This window comes from Bos javanicus, chromosome 24 (assembly GCF_032452875.1).
Source record: "Bos javanicus breed banteng chromosome 24, ARS-OSU_banteng_1.0, whole genome shotgun sequence".
NCBI lineage: Eukaryota > Metazoa > Chordata > Mammalia > Artiodactyla > Bovidae > Bos > Bos javanicus.
In genome coordinates this window covers 41,942,225-41,959,816 of record NC_083891.1, presented here as the reverse complement: position 1 = coordinate 41,959,816, position 17,592 = coordinate 41,942,225, and the positions used below count along the sequence as shown (strand labels likewise).

The window sequence follows — 17,592 nt, the reverse complement described above, 5'->3', positions numbered from 1 at the left end:
AAAGCTTCCCTTTGCTTCTCTAAAGTTAAAGTTGGATTTTTCAAATCAATTATTTCCCTAAATTTAAATCAAAGCAGCTTGCTACACACCCTTGTATATTTATCTACATACTGCACATTTAAGGATACACACTTAGGATTAAAACAGCACACGATGAAAAAGCAAGTTTGCCCCCAAAACTACATTAAATTCTTTATGTAACTCCCAACAAACCTTTACTTCTTAAAACAAGGAATTCACTAAAATGAGGAATTCTGCTAGAAATGTCAAATGGACAAGTACCTGCAATTCTTCATAACTTTTTTTATAACTCCGTTGTCAGTTATTTCTTTCCCCTTCAAAATCTACATTTTTCCTCAAACTCCATAAACGTGTACAACACTTGATCTCTTTTGTTCTTTGTAGGATTATAAAGTGAAAGTGAAAATGAAGTCGCTCAGTCATGTCCAACTCTTTGCGACTCCATGGTCTGTAGCCTATCAGGCTCCTCTGTCCATGGGATTCTCTAGGCAAGAATACTGGAGTGGGTTGCCATTTCTTTCTCCAGGATTATAAACAGTATCACACTTTTAGACTATGAATGATCAAAATCCATACACTTGGTTTAATCATTAAATATTTAAGGACCCTGTAGATTAAAGACTGAGGTCACACTCTGTTCCTCCAGCTGTGAAGGTCACACAGAAGCCAGTTTCTGAATTCCACTGTCTCCTGCTTATGTGACATTGATAAACGTGTTTGGCTATGCTCATCCTGGCTTTATTTAAGAGCTGAGATTGCTAGTGGCCAGTTATTTCAATTCTACGGGAAATAAAGGCAAGAAAAAAGGTCTTAGAAAATTCAGGACCACAAGGTTCCAAGGTTCCAGTCCACCCTCTGGATGTGTGGGCTGGGCATCATGGATACAAGACAGCTGACGGGACTCAGTCATTTCACACGACTGACTGTCGGACACCCCTGGGTTATGGTTTCCTGGAGGAATCTTGGAACCCATCCATCCTCGGGCACAGGAGGGCTGCATCATTTGTGCAGTCGGCCACAGGCATCACAGGACCATGCCAGCGACGGCCCTGACTAGGACAGGACATGAGGCACCCCCTCCACGAGATGGACCTCAGTGGGCCAGAGCCTGGGCTCTAGGACCACATCATCAGGACCCAACGCCTGACCTGTTACCTAGATCCCCTAAGCCTGAGCATCCTTCACTTCCCTAAGCCTGTCTGGCCCTCCCCGACAAAGATGCTAAGAACAGCACCTGTATCCCAGGACGGGGGTGAGGACTACCAGTTGACCTAAAAGTAACACTGGCACACTGTGATAAAGATCTTGAAAACCATTCCGTGCTTTGAGAAACATGACGGGTGAAACACGTTCCTCAGGTGGGTAATCACTTTGGGTGTCTGCTAGCAAAGCAGTTATTAAAGCTGAACTTCAAAACATTTGTCAAATCATTCATTTTTGGACAGATGATTAGATCCTTTTGCAAGCTAAAAAACTTTACTGGTGTTCTAACCAACCTAACTTCACAAAGACAGCTCATGCAGTAGTAATCCCTAAAGGTGATGCCTGCAAGTTAATAAAGGTTAACATACTAAGAATTCTGAAAATGCAGGTTACCTATATTGTTAAGACTTCAGTCTTACTTAAAACTGATTTTGTACCTTGCTTTGGCATTTTAAAGACTCTAAAGCAGTTTTCTGGCTGCAGATTTAAATGACTGGAGCTTAAAATAAAAGACCATGCCAGGTCTCCACTCCCCACCAATTAAGGGGTATCTCCGCAGGTACCAGTCAAGGGTCAGGACACTTTCTGAACTGCATCACACCCGCTAATGCATGGGTCTGGTCACCCACTACTGAAATCTAACATAATGAATAACTATCTTCGTAGTTTCCTACACCTTTTCCAAGGTGGGTGTTATTAATACACACCGAACAACTGGAAAACAAGAAAACCAGTTTTAAAACAAGAGCAATGTGGTAACAGGGAACGTATGAATAATTAGAAAGGGAATTTACCTGGCCAGTCGAGCTTTACACTGTAATTATAATGCTCAAAACCTTACAATCAAGAATGTGATCACAAAGATACTTTAGGATCACAAAAACCATTTTTGCAGTCACTTATACTTGGTTTTCAATAAACCTGAGAAAGTATATTAAGTTAAAAAAAGATGCAAAGTTGTATGCAATTTATGGTTATGCTTGATCAGTACTATTATAGGGAAATATTCGCAGAAACTGATGCTGGATGGCAGAACTTAGCATTAGTTTTTTAATATATTTTCCAAATTGCCTAAAATGCACACCTCATGATTTCTACAATCAGAAATGCAGGAAAACTGAACTCTCTCTCCCTTCAAGGGTGATGTTCTCACTTCTCTGCGCCCACCCCACAGGCTGGGAGTTCCCAAGAGGCCACGGCTGCCCAGGGCTCTCCAGAAGCTTGGCTCTCAGGGCGGGAGAGTGCAGCTGTCCCCATCTCCTACCCAAAAGCCCTTGACCTCCAGGTCAAGGTCACTAAGAGAAGACCACCTGCCAGCAGACTCGAGTCCCAGTCAGTGACAGGCCATCACTCCCTGACGCAACGTGAGCACAGGCATGGCCGTACTCCATGGAGATCAAATCCCCTCTTGCTGCTTTTTAGAAAGGAAAATGACACTTCACCACGTTTATGAACAGTTTATTTATTCACACAATAGTTTATCTCCCTTTGAAAGCTAGCATATGAAGATCACTTATTTACCTTGTTTTGTTGTTTTTCCACATGGGAAAACCTTGATCGTCCCCTAATTCTCATAAAGGTCAATGTTTTAAAATTTATGCACATACCAGAATCAACGAAAGCAATGTGCAAAGCTCTGGGAAAACTAGTGCTTGAATGTTTTTAAAGTGGCAGAAGATTACAATTCAGGGATAAACCCTGTAAGGAACTGTATTTTTTACCTTATGGGTAAAACTTGTTTTCAAAGTGGTATATTTCGGATGATTACAATCCAGAACTAAATCCCATGGCAGACAACATCCGTTTTAGGGGAACTTCTGAGCTAAGATAACAGAAAGAAAAATTAAGAATATTACTTTTCCCTGATGAGAATTTCTGACTTTGATACATACTTTTTTCCAAATGTCATTTAAGGTGACATACGACACACTCAGAATATAACTCTTAAATCTGTCTCTTGTAAATACAAGAATGGGCAAAATTACGTACATTAGTTACAGGAAGAACATAGGAAGGCGGTGCACTTAGCATCACATAAGAAGGTTAAGGCCTTAGATACCTGGCTGTGGCTTCAGTGACGTCAACAGCGCGTTCCCCTCATGCTTACATTCCAAGTAAGCAGGCAGGCAAAGCAAAGATTTCTAAACATGTAAGTGTTAAAGATAGTTTAACCTCTATATTACCAATTAATACAGTTGGGACTCTTCTCAAGTAACTGTCATAAAGCGGCCAAATCACACTTCATATGGAAATAAGGCGCCTCCCATACAGTCAGAGCGCTTCCTGGAATGTAAAGCGGAGGAGCAGCCCACGTGGACTTTTTATGTTGTACACGGTTCCCAGCTAAGACCAACCACTGCATCACACAGTCTGTGAAATGCCTACCGGAAAATGCATTTACTTCTTACCAGTTGGGAGGGGGTAATCCTAGCCTAAACATTAAAGCCAGACATGTAGGTGAGACTATTCCATGGCGGCCTGTGATTTCATCTTAGGACAGGAAGTTTCACACTGTTATTAAACAGCATATTAATGTCCACTATTCCTGTCATGTCAAAGTTATCAGAAACAGACAGGAAGCTGGAGTCCGGAGAGCAGGCTTCCTGGTCCGGCCCTGCCTCCACCTCCCATGAGACATGAGCGAAGTTGTCAGCTCCCCAAAAGGCCTCAGAGCCCTCAACCAGAAAACACAGGAGCTGAACAAATTGAACCCTAACTACACAGGATTCCCATCAAATGGGATTCTGCTAAATTTAGCTTGAAAACTGACAGCTCTAAAACTACCGGCCTGATGCTCATCAGGGAGAGATTCAGGCCAGGGAGCACCTGCTTCTGCACTGACGGGGTGGGATGGCAAGGCTGCTGCCAGCGTGTGTTTCCAGGTTCCAAGTAGAAGGAGCGTCCACCCTGGGCTCCACGCAGGCGGGTGGCTCCAGAGACATGCGTATGTTCTTGTAACTTGTGCACACAGGCCAGGGGTTTTCTAGAAGACACCACACAGCACATGGATCTGACAAGCCCAAAACACATCTGAAATGCAAATGCAACCAAATACTTCAGACTGTTTCTCTCCTTCATAAAATGCACACACAGATGTGGGGCCAACACCCTTCACTGCACGCCAGGTCCCCAAGTCCAACTTCCCTTTCAGATATGAGTGCTTCTTTTACAAAACCAACACCTATTTTCAAAAATCAAAATTTACTTGGATTAGATTGTACTTAGTAGGAAAAGTGAATCTATTTTTTCTAGTTTCAAGATTTTCTATGCCAACACAGAAGTAACTAAGTGAGACATAAGACTTAAGTGCAGGGAAGTACACCAGACCCCGCCACGCAGTTACACCGAAAACCCACTTCACGTGGCTGACACAGAGACTTGCAAAGAAGGTCATTTTTCACAAAGGAATTCCCCAGGCTTACTCAGTAATACCAAAATTCCATAATGGAAGTTACCTCACATGTCAAATTGGACCGGGGTGGGGGCGAACTGCAGGGGTACATTTAAGTGTTATTCCGAGATGCTACAAAATCACTAGGCTGGTCAAAAAGCAGTGATTAGAACCAAGGAAAATTAGTCTTTCTCGAGAAGATAGACACTCAAAGAACCTGAGAACAGGGTAAATTAAACAGAATCGCACCACAGGGCAGACACGTAAACTGACTGACATCACAGCACTTTTTTTTAATTCTCACGATATTTGCTTATTTTGTATTATCTTGAAGACAAACGGATTATGACCTTCTAAAATACCAAAAGTGTCCTGAAATCTTACCAATTCCTTTCCTTAAAGGAACGACGCCTTTGAACCACAAACACCATGACACCTGCAAGGGTTTCCGTGAGATAAGTCATGCGTTTCATAACCCAGATCGCCACACAGCGCGCTCCCTGACACCCGCCTCAGGACACGACAGACACAAGCTATCGAGCAAGAATCTGTTAACAGTTTTATTATTTTTGTGTTAAATACCATGGGACAGGATTGGAAGGATGAAAAACTCAGTCAACAACTGCCTCACAAGGGATAAGAAAAATTCTGCCATGATATTAGCAAAGGTGAAGGAGAAAATTTACACTGTACGAGGCACCATTTCCCCACAGAATACCTCTTGGCATTTCCTGAATGAGTGGGATTAGCAATCTAAATAAATCATATTTCAAGAGGTAACAGCAACAGATAAAATTTAAAGGGATTATTAAAATAACATTTACAAGACTCTGAACAATTCTTGAACTCTTATTAAAACCACAAAGAAAGAACAATTCTTTATTTATGAATTTCATAAAGGACTGAATGTGCAATGACGCCTGCTAGGGACGGTCTGGTGGCGGTGGCGCTGTCCGGAGCCCAGCACTCTGCTCTTACGCGTTTCTTTCTAACCGTGAGACCGTTACGGGCGAGGCCTACATGACGCTGTACACACAAAGCATGGTCACCGTGGGCCACATGGTCACCGTGGGCCACACTACCAGTGAGATGGCAGGTAAACGAATCTTTTCTGGTCAAGAGGAAAAAAAGAAAGAGCACTCTGCATGCTTCACTCTACAAGATGAATTTCCCTAGAAAGAATCCAATGAAAATGGCTGCAATGACAACAAGAAGTGAAGGAAGAGGACTGGTGACGTTCTCTCTGAAGGACACAGCTGAGGTGGATCCAGGTTTATCCGAATGTGCTACCTTCCTGAGCCGTAAGCCTTCATCCTAGGAAAAAACACAGGCACAAAAAGAGATTTCAAAAACAAATGGCATCAGACCACAAGCTACAAATCCAGAGACAGACAACAGAGCCATACGCAGGTGACCCGGGGGGCCCACAGTGTCCTCATAAACGGCCCTTCAGCCACAGATGCCCAGAAACAGGTCAGTGCTAGTCAGAGTCCGGCTTACACACGTGGCAAGCCAGCCCCACACAGGGAGAGCCGGGACCTCGCGGGACTGGGGGAGAGGGAGGGTGTGAGTAAAGGGCTAGCACCTGGCCTGGACCACGGAGGAGACACAGGACCCTGTTTTGTAAGAAAGAAGGGACACAAAAGAGGGGGAGAGCTGCTCGCAGGACCCAGGCCCAAGGCTCTGCACCTGGACTGGAGACCACTTTTCTGCAAGGTGATCTCCACTTCCAGACCAGAGCGGCTGCTCTATCCTGACTGATGCTGTCTCACACAGCAGTTTCTGACAGTCAGCCTGGGATTTTAGGGGACAAGGTTCTCAGTAACACGACAACAGTCACTCAAAGTAGGAGGCTGTTACGACACTTCACCAGCTGCAGAATGACACTGGAAAACACCCACACCTCTGCACTAAGGCAGTTGGCTTCACCTGGCCTACCACTGTGACCAGAGAGGGGGCAATGCTTCACATCCTCAGCACATGCTGGTCTCGCTTCTCGCACTCCCCCCGCCCCGCCGCCGTGCATTCATCAGTAACACCACATGCCCTTGGCGTCATGCTGTCTGCCTGTATGCCCGGCTGCTCGGAGGGGCTGTGGGTTTGGGTCTTGTTCCGGTTAGTCCTATGTGGACACCAAAATGACTCTCAGTCCCAGAGAGAACTTTAAAAGGCACTCCAGATGACTCTGCCTCCCTGGGTTTGGGGTGCGGCCCGGACATGAGGTAAGAGCTCACAGGAGACTCCAATGAACAGGCTGGATGAGGAAGAGGGGGTGGGGAGATGAAGGGCAGTGGGAGATCCTGCCCAGGGAGGCTGCCGCAATGCCAGCCTCGATGTGAGCTGTTAAAGGGCCAGAGGTCAACTCAGTGCACCAGTGGCCTTCAAGGTTCTTTTATCTTTTAAAAAGCAGGATGCTTCTTCAAACAGCATCTCCTAGAGAACATCAGTCAATTCCACCAACTGTCTCCCAGCGTGCTCAGCCTGGCAGTTCCTGGCATTCAGGCCTCAGCTCTCTGAACACCTGGGCTCAGCACGCTGGGGAGCACACCGTCCACCAAACACAGAAGTGAGGTCACGGCGGGTAAAGGCGAAGTGCAAACAGCAGCCCCCTTACAACTGCATGGGGCTGTGCGTGGTTGTGAAACAGAGACCATCTCTCCACCCTCCAGGTAGGTGCTCGAGGCAGGGGCCTTGGAGAGGGGCTTGGGAGAGGGAGAAACAGCCAGAAAAACCATCTCAGCACAGGTCAAGCCACCTCACAGGAGCCTTCAATGGGAGTCATGCATGAAATTTAAAATTTTCTAAGCCCATTAAAAAGGTACCAAAATTGATAAAATTAGCTTTAATAATGTATCTTTTACTGAATCCAATAGAATTCAACATTATTTCAACATAACAATACAAAACAGGGATTTTTCTTGCACTATGTGATCACAGCACATCTTAATTCCAACGAAGCACACCCTGGTGGCCCACCCTGGACGACGGGGGCTCCTCGCGGGGACGGCACTGCTGCCGCAACCGACGAGGCCAGGCCCGGGCACGGAGGCTGCGCCAGCGAGCGAGAAAGCGGCAAGGCCAGGCCGGCCCCCAGCGCCCAGGGCGCCGCCGAGCGGGGCCGGGCGGGCACTCACCCTCAGGAGCCGGTTCTCTTCCGACAGCTTCATCATCTCCCCCTGCAGCCGCTTGCACTCCTCCACGAGCTTCCTCGTCTCGGTGTCACTGAGGGAAACGCTGTGCGGCTTTGGCACGGGCCCATCCTGCTTCGCAGCGTTCAGGGGAACGGCTTTGCTGGGTTCCATGTCGTTCTGCATCACAAAGATAGCAGGCGGGGAGTTTGTCAATTGACAACTCTCCTTACTGGTTTTAAACAAAACTTAAACTCCACATCCTTGTCCAAGAAATTATTTACACAGCAAGTTCTGACAGGCTTCAATTTCATTATTAACGGTTTTAAAATGTCCAACATCTGGTCCCCTGTGACCAGCTCTACAGGACAACAGTGAGCACGAGTGGTCACCAAGGTCCGAGCACGTGGCTCCCTGCTCTGCACCCACCTCCCACCCCAGAGCAGCGAGCATGCAGCTCACATCGTCCTCCAAGATTCTTTCCTACCACACCTCAAAGTCTGGGAGAGCAAGAGTCACTCGTCTGTGCGTTCACCCCTAAACCCAGCACCCCAGCCAGTGGTCACTCAACAAGGACACTGAGGGATGCCTGCCCGGATCCACACACAAAGTTCACGGTCAGTGCTGATTCTGCAGCCCGAGTGAGGTGCCGGAGGGCAGGGGGATGCAGTCGCAACCACTCAAATGAAATCAGACCACCTAAGAGAAATGCGTGAGAGAAAACCCAAGTTCTGTTCACAGAAAAAAGTCACTGGAGGACCTGGAGCCTGAAGGGGAGATAATGAGCACAAACACGTGTCATGGGTAAAAAGCAGGCAGGGAGAGTCCGCCTGACAACTGCGCTCAAACATGAGTGGCCCCCAAGTTTATGAAGTAACACTCCCTGCTGTAAGTCATCAGATTCAGTACAGGGCCAAAGTGGTGCTCTGGCACTCTAAATTACAACCCCCGCGTCTTAAGTCAGGCCAGCACTGACCCATGTGACCCAGCGGGCCCCCAGGTGCCCTAAGCCTCAACTGGACACCTGTCCACCTGAACCTCCTCTCCACCTTCAAGCACCCCAACAGGACTAGCATAGCAAGTCTTGTCTTCAATTAAAATTTTACTTGCTAAAAATTTAACTTTTCAGATAGCAAGGTATAAACTGCTTTATTCAGACATAAAATTCTACCAAAAACATTTTCAAAGTCAACTTTACGGCAGGTTCCACAGTACTCACCAGAGGATTTAATTACAGTCAACACCTGCCACAGCATCCCAGTTCTGGAATTCACACTGAGTACAAGTGGGGACAAGACATACTTCCTATGAAGGGGTTGTGCTCTGATTGCTATGTCTAGATCCATGTAAAAATAAACACCACTGATTATACTGAGGTCCCAGTCAACACTCAGATCCCCCTCTCTCTCCAAAGCATCCCCGCCGGGCCGGGTACAAGAAGCTTGCTTCATGATCCTCTCTGCTTCTGTGCGAGCCTCCTCCTCCCTCTCTCCCTTTCCAGCCAAGCCCTTCAGGTCTGCTAAAAATCCCGTTTCAGACGATGGTACCCTCCACCAGTAGCTTCTCTCTTTCTTTCCTTCATAGTCACTAGAGTTCACTTCAAAATGGCTTCCCAAGACTTCTCACTTTCCACCTGAAAGCAGCCCAGCGACTGGGAACCAGGATAGCACACGGCCTTCCTTCCTCCATGAAGACCAACGGTCCACGATACCACAACTCGGGGAAACAGCATCACCCTCATGCCAGAAAACTAAGAAATTAACAGGAGATACAAAAGGTCAACCAAGCAAAGACAAAATTAGAATGAGGACTCATCAAATTCTTCCCAAATGGCTTTTTATTTTTGAACAAATTTTTGAAATTCTAGAAAATTGAGAATATAAGAGAGGAAATTACCTCCCATTCTCTCATCAATTCAACATAACTATTATTCCTGTATTATCTTCCAATATTCTTTCATATGCATGTTTTATAAACTCAGCATACATTTAACTTTTAAATCTTTCTTTATTCATTTATACGTACATCTTTTAAGTGTCATTCTAAATGACATGATGTCACTAAATACTATTCTGTGCCTTACCAAAGTTACTTAAACATTTCACTCTTATTAATATCTGATGGGAAGCTCCCACTCTGGGATTTTAAATACCACCTCAACTGACAGCATCTCACAGTGACAGAATGAGATCTTTTAATTGAAAATTTTCCTTAATGTAGTTATAGTGCCTTTATAAGGAAAAGGAAAAGAAATGTCATGACCAATCTGTGGTGCATACATGTTAAAGAGTAGAATGCATGGGATAATAGTGAAGCCTAAACACTTGTCAGAAGTGAGCCCAACAGGTCATGAGATAGTCACACTGAGTATGTGCACACACACCCTGTGATCACAAGATTCAGGTCCCTACAAACCAGTCAGCACACACAGCAGGGGAAAGGAAATCCAATGTACTGATTAACTACTTTACAGTGGAAGCATACAGAAGCTAACTCGGGGTGGCTAAAGAAGGGTTGAGTGGGGGGCGTCACTGGTGTGGGACAAGCTGGAGACACCAAGGCTGCTGGGACCTAACTACAGGCTCCACTGCATGGTCCCTCCTCCAGAGTTGCTTCAGACGCTCCCCCAAAGAGGAGATGGGTTCTTCTGAACCCGTCTGGACACCAACTGGAGGCATTCAACAAGCTGTGACGCCGAGCAGCCAAGGAGCAGTGACGCTGCGCACATCTAACACTGCAACTTGGAAGAGACTCAGCAGTCAAGGCCATGGTACCACGAAGAGCATGCTGCCCTGTTTCACATGACTCAGCCTATCAGCAGTAAGCCCCTCCACCTAGGAGATGAATTTACCGCTGTACTTTTTAGAAAGCCTCCTTTAGAATCTCAGTTCCAATAATACTCTGAATTATTCCCTTTAGGGATAATTAGAAAAAGTGAGGGCTTAGGGGCTGCCAGAAAAGGAAAGGTGCGATAAAAGGCAAATATGGTTTCTGCACTGAAGCCCTGGGATGGACAGAGGAGGGAAAGAAGGCACACCGGGGCAACACTCGTGGCTCCTGGGGGAGTGAGGGGTCCAAGGCATGTGCAGGGAGGGGGTAAAGAGCAAAGCCCAGAGCTGCAGCAGGAAACCGCAGGAGGCTCAAATAAGACCTCAGCTGAGAGGAGGCAGTGTTGAATATAAAGTTACCAAAATATCAATACATCTGCAGTCTAAACTAAAATCACAAAACTGTTAGAAAGTATTAGACCTTTAGAGAAAGGAGTAGGTTTTGAAGCCTTAGTGTACGTGTTCTCTGAAAGCCAGAGCTCCCCAGAAGCAGGAAATGCGAGAGAGAGGCAGCCTACGGCACCAGGGACACCCCCAGGAGGTCAAGGTCGACAGGTGTGCCAGTGTCGTACTCAACTGGATGTTAGGTGCACACAAGCATACACAAAGGCGCACACACGGAGACACTAATAAACTCAAATGTGACCTCAGATCTGTAGGGCTCCTGCCACCATTCTCCCCCGGGGGCACCAACAGTTAAAGACAGTGACCGTCAGCTGCATGGGACAGATGTGAGGCAGAAATCTCACTGATCTTTCTTATGTATAAACATAAAACACCTGCCTGGAGAGTGACATCCACCAGCTCCTCCCCCTTGACTGACACCTGCTGCCCCCATCAGATTTTTCCCAGAAGATGCTCCCCAAACCTCAGCGACAGTGAAAAAGCATGCCCACTTCATAATAATGCTCCCATTTACACTGTTCTGCTCACGACTGGGATGTTAAAAGAGAAGAATTTGTATGTGTAGTTTTTAAGTGACTGTGGTTCTGCTGTCATTTTAAACATAGCTGAAATTTTCAGTTCTAGTTACTGCACATAAAACACTCACAATAAATACCTCGCACGTGCTCAGTGACTACGTCACCGTGATCAGTGACACTGGCAGACTCGTCTATCTGTCAGCTCCCTGAAACAAACCTTCTGCTTCTCCTGTTTGAACACACTGAAGGCCCTGGGCTCATTCTTCGCACTATAAGTGGTAGGTGCTGTGCCTGTGCTGTTGATGCTGCTCAGCGGAGCGACGGCCACGGCGGGCCCTGGAGGAGCGAGACCCTGAGGTGCAGGGGAAACACAGTCTCAGATTCACACCGAGCTCTGACCACTCCTGCGAGGGACTGGGGATGACTAACACAGAGATCATTAGGCTCTCAACATTCAACTTATTCTATAAAGACGTGTCAAACATAAGAAATAGTAATAAATAATAGTTATGTTAAAGCAAAAAGTACCTTTTTGAAGTTTTTCTATGAATTAGCTACAATCAACTTGCATTACGTTCACTAAACTAAATGCATAAACCTTATTAACCTTAGGCCAGCCTCATGTTGTCCTAGAATGAGGACCTTCTACCTGCGTGGCTTCTAATTTTTGTTACTAATGAATACTTGTCAATACCTGAAGAACAAGCACTTCAGTTTTCTTACCTTTGAAAACACTCAACTTGAATAATGTTTAAATTAAATAAATTTTTCCAAGGGTTCAAAAATTACAATATATTTATACACTTCTGTTTTCAGCACAGACACCCCTCCCACAAACACAAACATGCGCGTGCACACACCCCTACCTGCCTCCCAGGATCAAGACACAAACACACACAGAGCATTCTAGCACACCATTGTATCTCCACAGTTCTCTATCTTCTCAAATTCCTTTAACACACTTAAAGATAATACCATACAAAAAGGCTGTAGCAGACTCAAATAATACTTACTGATATCCAGGTCACTATACATAACTATGATAAGACCTCTCCATCTTACTTGATAATGCACTGTCGCCAATCTGTTCTTTATCTCAACAGAAAATAATGCACACTTAATCATAAAAAATCTTTATACACAGGACCCCTGAGGTTCCCTTTCTTGACTGCCCTTCACTCTTCATTATGATAAGTATTTTTTCCTTGAAAATAACATTGTATCATAAAGCAAATGTCATTAACAGATGTTAAATGGAGGGCTTATAAATGAAATGTAATACTTTTTTAAAATTTGGAAAATGTCAAGTAAAGTTGGTGGCCTAAAAAAAAAAATTTTATTTCAACAGAATTAAGTGATCAAATATCATTACTAACAAGTTAATTTAAAACCATGAACAGTAACTGGACGTCAGATTTCACAATACAGAGATAATCATAACTAACAAGCGTTAATAACTCAGACAACTGCGCTTGCCATGAACTTACTAAAACGCACCACCAACGTGCTCAGGACCCTGAGGACTGGGGGCCACAAGTCTCAGTGCCTAAAAGCAGAACTGGCCAGGAAGTGTTAGTAACAGGACCTCTTTTCATTCTAAAATGAAAGGTTTCTTGGACTCCTAGACCATTCTAGGTACGATCCAAATCAGAGACCTATTTCCCAAAAAGAAGCCCATATTCTAATGATGGTTCAAATACATTATGACTGTTTCATCACAAAAATGACCTCCCTAAACAATAGACTAAAAAATACATGGACTCAACCACTATACTAGCACCCTTCCTACAAGATAACCAAAACCTTCATTTTCTTAGTTATATATTTGGCATCAAGGCTCTAAAAACCCTAAGGAAATCAACAACATAATAACATACTCTTTTCCAACTGCCTTTAGGAACAGCAAACGCCAAGAACTAACAGCACACCTGAACAGACACGGATCCTCACACAGGGTGCCGTACCTCATGTGCTTAACTGACTGTCTACTTCTTTGGGGTGGCTCAGGGAGGTGGGTGAGGGGCTGCGGGCAGGGGTGAGAGGGGATGGGGTACCAAACGTTAAGACACACTGAGTCAACATCACAACGCTGAGACTTGTTGCCTACACCAACTCTGAGAACAAAGTATAACAACTATGATAGCTACCGCACCATCTATCAGCTTTGGATATTAACTAAAGCTTTCTAAATGGATTACTAAAGGTCCTAAATTCAGATGGGCAACTCTTCAGAGTGAATGTGGAAGGGGCCGCTAACTGGCATGGGCTTCTCTTCAGGTCCACACTCTAAGCGCTGAACACAAGGCGAGTGCCATCTGGACAGAGTTGTATATTAAACCACAGGCTGTCACCAGCAACTTGGTCAAGACTAAATTGAATTTTGTGGAAATTAACACACTTTTAAAAACATATAAACGAACAAACTAAATAAGAGGTGAAACCATGTCACCATAGGAATTTACTACACAATAATCGTACTACATACTAAAAAATGTTTCGTACTTTACTTCTAAAAATACATGCTACTGTTTTCAAGTGTGTTTTCCTTGAATAAGGGAGTGTCCTCCTTAATCAATTTGTGTAGACAGCATTCAGCTTCATATGGCACCTAACCAATTTATCTGTAGTAAACTGACAAACTTTATCTATGCAAACCACGACTCAATGATGCCCTAATTCCCTAATAAACAAAGTTCTTACTAAAGTGAAGATACATATACAGAAATGGGGTATGAAGTAATTTCATAACTGTACCTATGGCTGTTAGAAAGAAAGTAGTATGTCACAGACACTATGATCTTAGAGCAGTTTCATTAACATTGTCTGTAGTTAACACTGAACTGGAGTGGCAAGATTCCATTAGGGTCTTACCAACAGGGTCTCATCAGTAGATGAATAAAGCATTAGAAAAGAGGTGTTTCAAATGTACTTTTACACACACGTGTGTGTATCCATACATATATATAAGGTTTCATCCTTAACCATTATAACAAACACATAAAAACTTTGTATTTTTTATATTATAAACATTCCAGGTTTGGTTACTTTGATGCTTCACATTTTCTATAAAGATTTTGACACAAGGGAAAGCTGACACCTCAACAGGAAGTCACTAATCAACAATTCAGATGGCAGGGCTGGGGCAGGCTGCACCCACTTCAGTGATCCCTGTGTCACAGGGGTTTCTTATAGAACCTGCAGGTTAGCAGCACCACAAGAATGAGTTTAAGCAGGAACAGTTTCCAAACGAGTATTTTACAGAACACCTGGTACCAACATGGAAACTCTAAGGGGCTGAAACACAAATGAGTTTAAGTCTGAGAGTCCACAGAACACAGCAAAGAGGAGAAAAGGAAGGAGGTGGCAAAGCTAATGGAACATATCGTCAGAAGGACACAGTGAGTGGAGGCCTCTAACCTAAGAGAAAGACTGAGAACTCCGCCCCTGACTGTACCAGCAAGCATCAGATGAGCGCCACGTACTTCTAACACAATGAGGCAGGAGTGACAGAACCACCACTACCCAACCTTCAGTGAATTAATGGACCTAAACCACGTCTTCTCACTTTCAACTTTACTGACATTTAGGGCTAGAGAATCTTTGCTCTGGGAAAGGTCCTGTGAGTGTGTTCCTGGCCTCTACCCACTAGCTGTCTGTAGACACCGCCCCCCGTCCCCTTCCCCCCCGCCGCCACCCCAATGGCTGTGACAACCAAAAATGCCTCCAGACATGGACAAATGTCCCCTGGCTGGGAACCACTGTCTACACACCAACAGCTGCTAGCTTCAAAACAAAAAAGACACTATGTGCCTCCCTGAAAGAACAGATAATCATCTATACAGCAGTCCTGCCCTCTCCCTCACCAGCAAAAAATAAGCCTCAATTTAATCCAGTCTCTAGATTCGATTACGGGAAATACCAAAAACAGCAGAAAAGTTAGATGACATCTGAAGGATGCAACCAACAAAAGCCAGGCTACAGGCAACTCTATAGGACAAACCTGATTCAATAAACAATGTTCAAGAGGAAAACAAGGGAATATACAGTTTAAGAGTCTTAAGAAACATATCATCCAAGAGCAGTATGTTTGATTTCAAATCCAACAAACTACAAACGTCCAGATGACACTTGTGACTCCGCCTGGCAGTGTGATGTTAATGACGCATTAAACTTTCAAAGACTAACGACAGTGGTGGCTTCACTCTTCTACTCTTCTTAATACCCTTCGCTTTGAACAATATATACGGAAATAATAACGGATTGAAATTAATTCATTAATTATGTCTGAGATGTGACTTCACACAGTATGTGAGATGGGAAGTGATAGAGATGAGAGAAAATCAAGCTGGTTCACAGGGGTTAACTTACTGTTCATTTTTCTAGGTATTTAAAGGTTTCATAGTCAATTGCTTTTAAAAACTCATTACCTTTAGCAAGTATCCCCTATAATTTAATTGGTCAGTAAAAACTATACTGCAAGTCCAAGTAGTTCAATAAGTGAACATCCTTCTGCAGCCAGTATATCAAGCTCAGGATCAGCCACTCTCTGGCGAACTTTGAAATTGCTGAACACACTCCAGGTTACTAACAACCTGCTCTGGAAAACTTTTAGGACCAAACTACTTTGGCTTTAGCTCCATGGTGAGGGGTTCTGAGCTCACCACGCAGTATCTGTTCAAGCCTTTAGCAGACCCAAAGGCCCTCTAGCTGGATAATCTGGGCTACACCTCTGTCTGGTGCCCCTGCTACTTCCTTCCTGTTTAAGGTGGAAGATGGCCAGGCCCATCTATCAGAGTCATGTCATTTCCCTCAATCTCTGGTTTGGTTTCCAATACTACCTGGGTCCCGGCCCTTTTCAGATTATAATCTCAAATGCTCTCCAATCCAGAGCATAAGAGAAGCCCAGTTGAAAGACAGCTCTGTGCTTATTAAACAACTGTAAAAATCATAAAGCTCATAAAAGTGAGAAAATACCCAAATGTGTTTTTAAAATAAATCAGCCCTATTCCAATGAACGCTGCCTCCTGGAACACATCTGAAGGGAAGGACAGCCTGTGTGGAAGAGATACCTGCAGCTCCATGTTCACACAGCAGCAGCATCTACGACAGACAAGACAGGGGGCAACCTAAGTGCCCATCAAGAGAATGGATGAAGCAGCTGTGGTGTATACGCACGGACTGGAATGCGTGTATACAATGGAATATTATCCAGCCATTAAAAAGGAAACCCTGCCATTTGTGACAACATGGATGAACCTTAGGGGCATTATACTAAGTGAAGTGAGAGAAAGACAAATACTGTATGATGAGCTCACTTACACATGGAATCTTAAAACAACAACAAAGTCCCAAACTCTCAGAAACAGATTAGGTCTGTGGCTATAAGAGTCGGGTATGGAGAGGAGCAACTGGATAAAGGTGGTCAGAAGATACACACCCCCAGATAAACAAGAACTGGGGATGTAACATATAGCATGGTGACTACAGTTAACACCACTGTGTGGTACACTCAACACCTTTTAAGAGAGCAGATCCTAAGAGTTCTGATCGCAGGGGAAAACTGTTTTTTTGGTAGTTGTATGAGACAATGGATGTTACCTAAACTTACTGCAGTAATCATTTCACAACGTATGGAAGACTAGTCTTTATGCTGACACCTTAAACTTATACAGCATGTCAACTACAGCTCAACAAAACTAGAAATAAAACAAGTCAACCCAGACAACGTGCTACTGTGCTTTCTTGGTTCCAGTAAGAACTACGCAAGCTATTAGCCTCCTGGCAGCCTCAGCGAAAAAAGAATGTGAACTCCATGTGGGAAGTGTCAAAACTTCAGTGCTGTTGCACCACCAGAACCTTGCTCTCCAGTAAGAACATGTGTTCACATTCTGTCTTTGGCAAATATTTTAAGATCCCCTTAAAAAGGCATTAAAAACACAATAAATGATTTGGTCAACACCTAATTACCACTCAGGCACTTTTTCATTTCAGCTTATCCTCAAAAAGAAGCACAATAATCGAGCCCATGTATTTAACCTCCAAGTTTACTTTTCAACAGGGCAAATGGCCTCCAGAGCAAAGACAACAGTCATGTAAGA

General features: G+C 44.4%; 1 protein-coding gene across 3 annotated transcripts in view; it reads right to left on the bottom strand.

Moving 5' to 3' along the window:
• Positions 1 to 5,151: 5,151 nt before the first annotated feature.
• VAPA (VAMP associated protein A) overlaps positions 5,152 to 17,592 on the bottom strand; it is a 35,812-nt gene continuing 23,371 nt past the window's right edge. For 2 of the 3 annotated variants that reach the window (XM_061399943.1, XM_061399944.1), the window contains exons 5-7: positions 11,712 to 11,846; positions 7,750 to 7,923; positions 5,152 to 5,929 (exon numbers count right to left, since the gene is read on the bottom strand). In XM_061399943.1, the coding sequence (XP_061255927.1) occupies positions 5,771 to 5,929; positions 7,750 to 7,923; positions 11,712 to 11,846 (468 nt within the window). In that variant the 3' untranslated portion in view covers positions 5,152 to 5,770. The remainder of the gene's footprint in view (positions 5,930 to 7,749; positions 7,924 to 11,711; positions 11,847 to 17,592) is intronic. The other variant, XM_061399945.1, reaches the window with a different exon arrangement.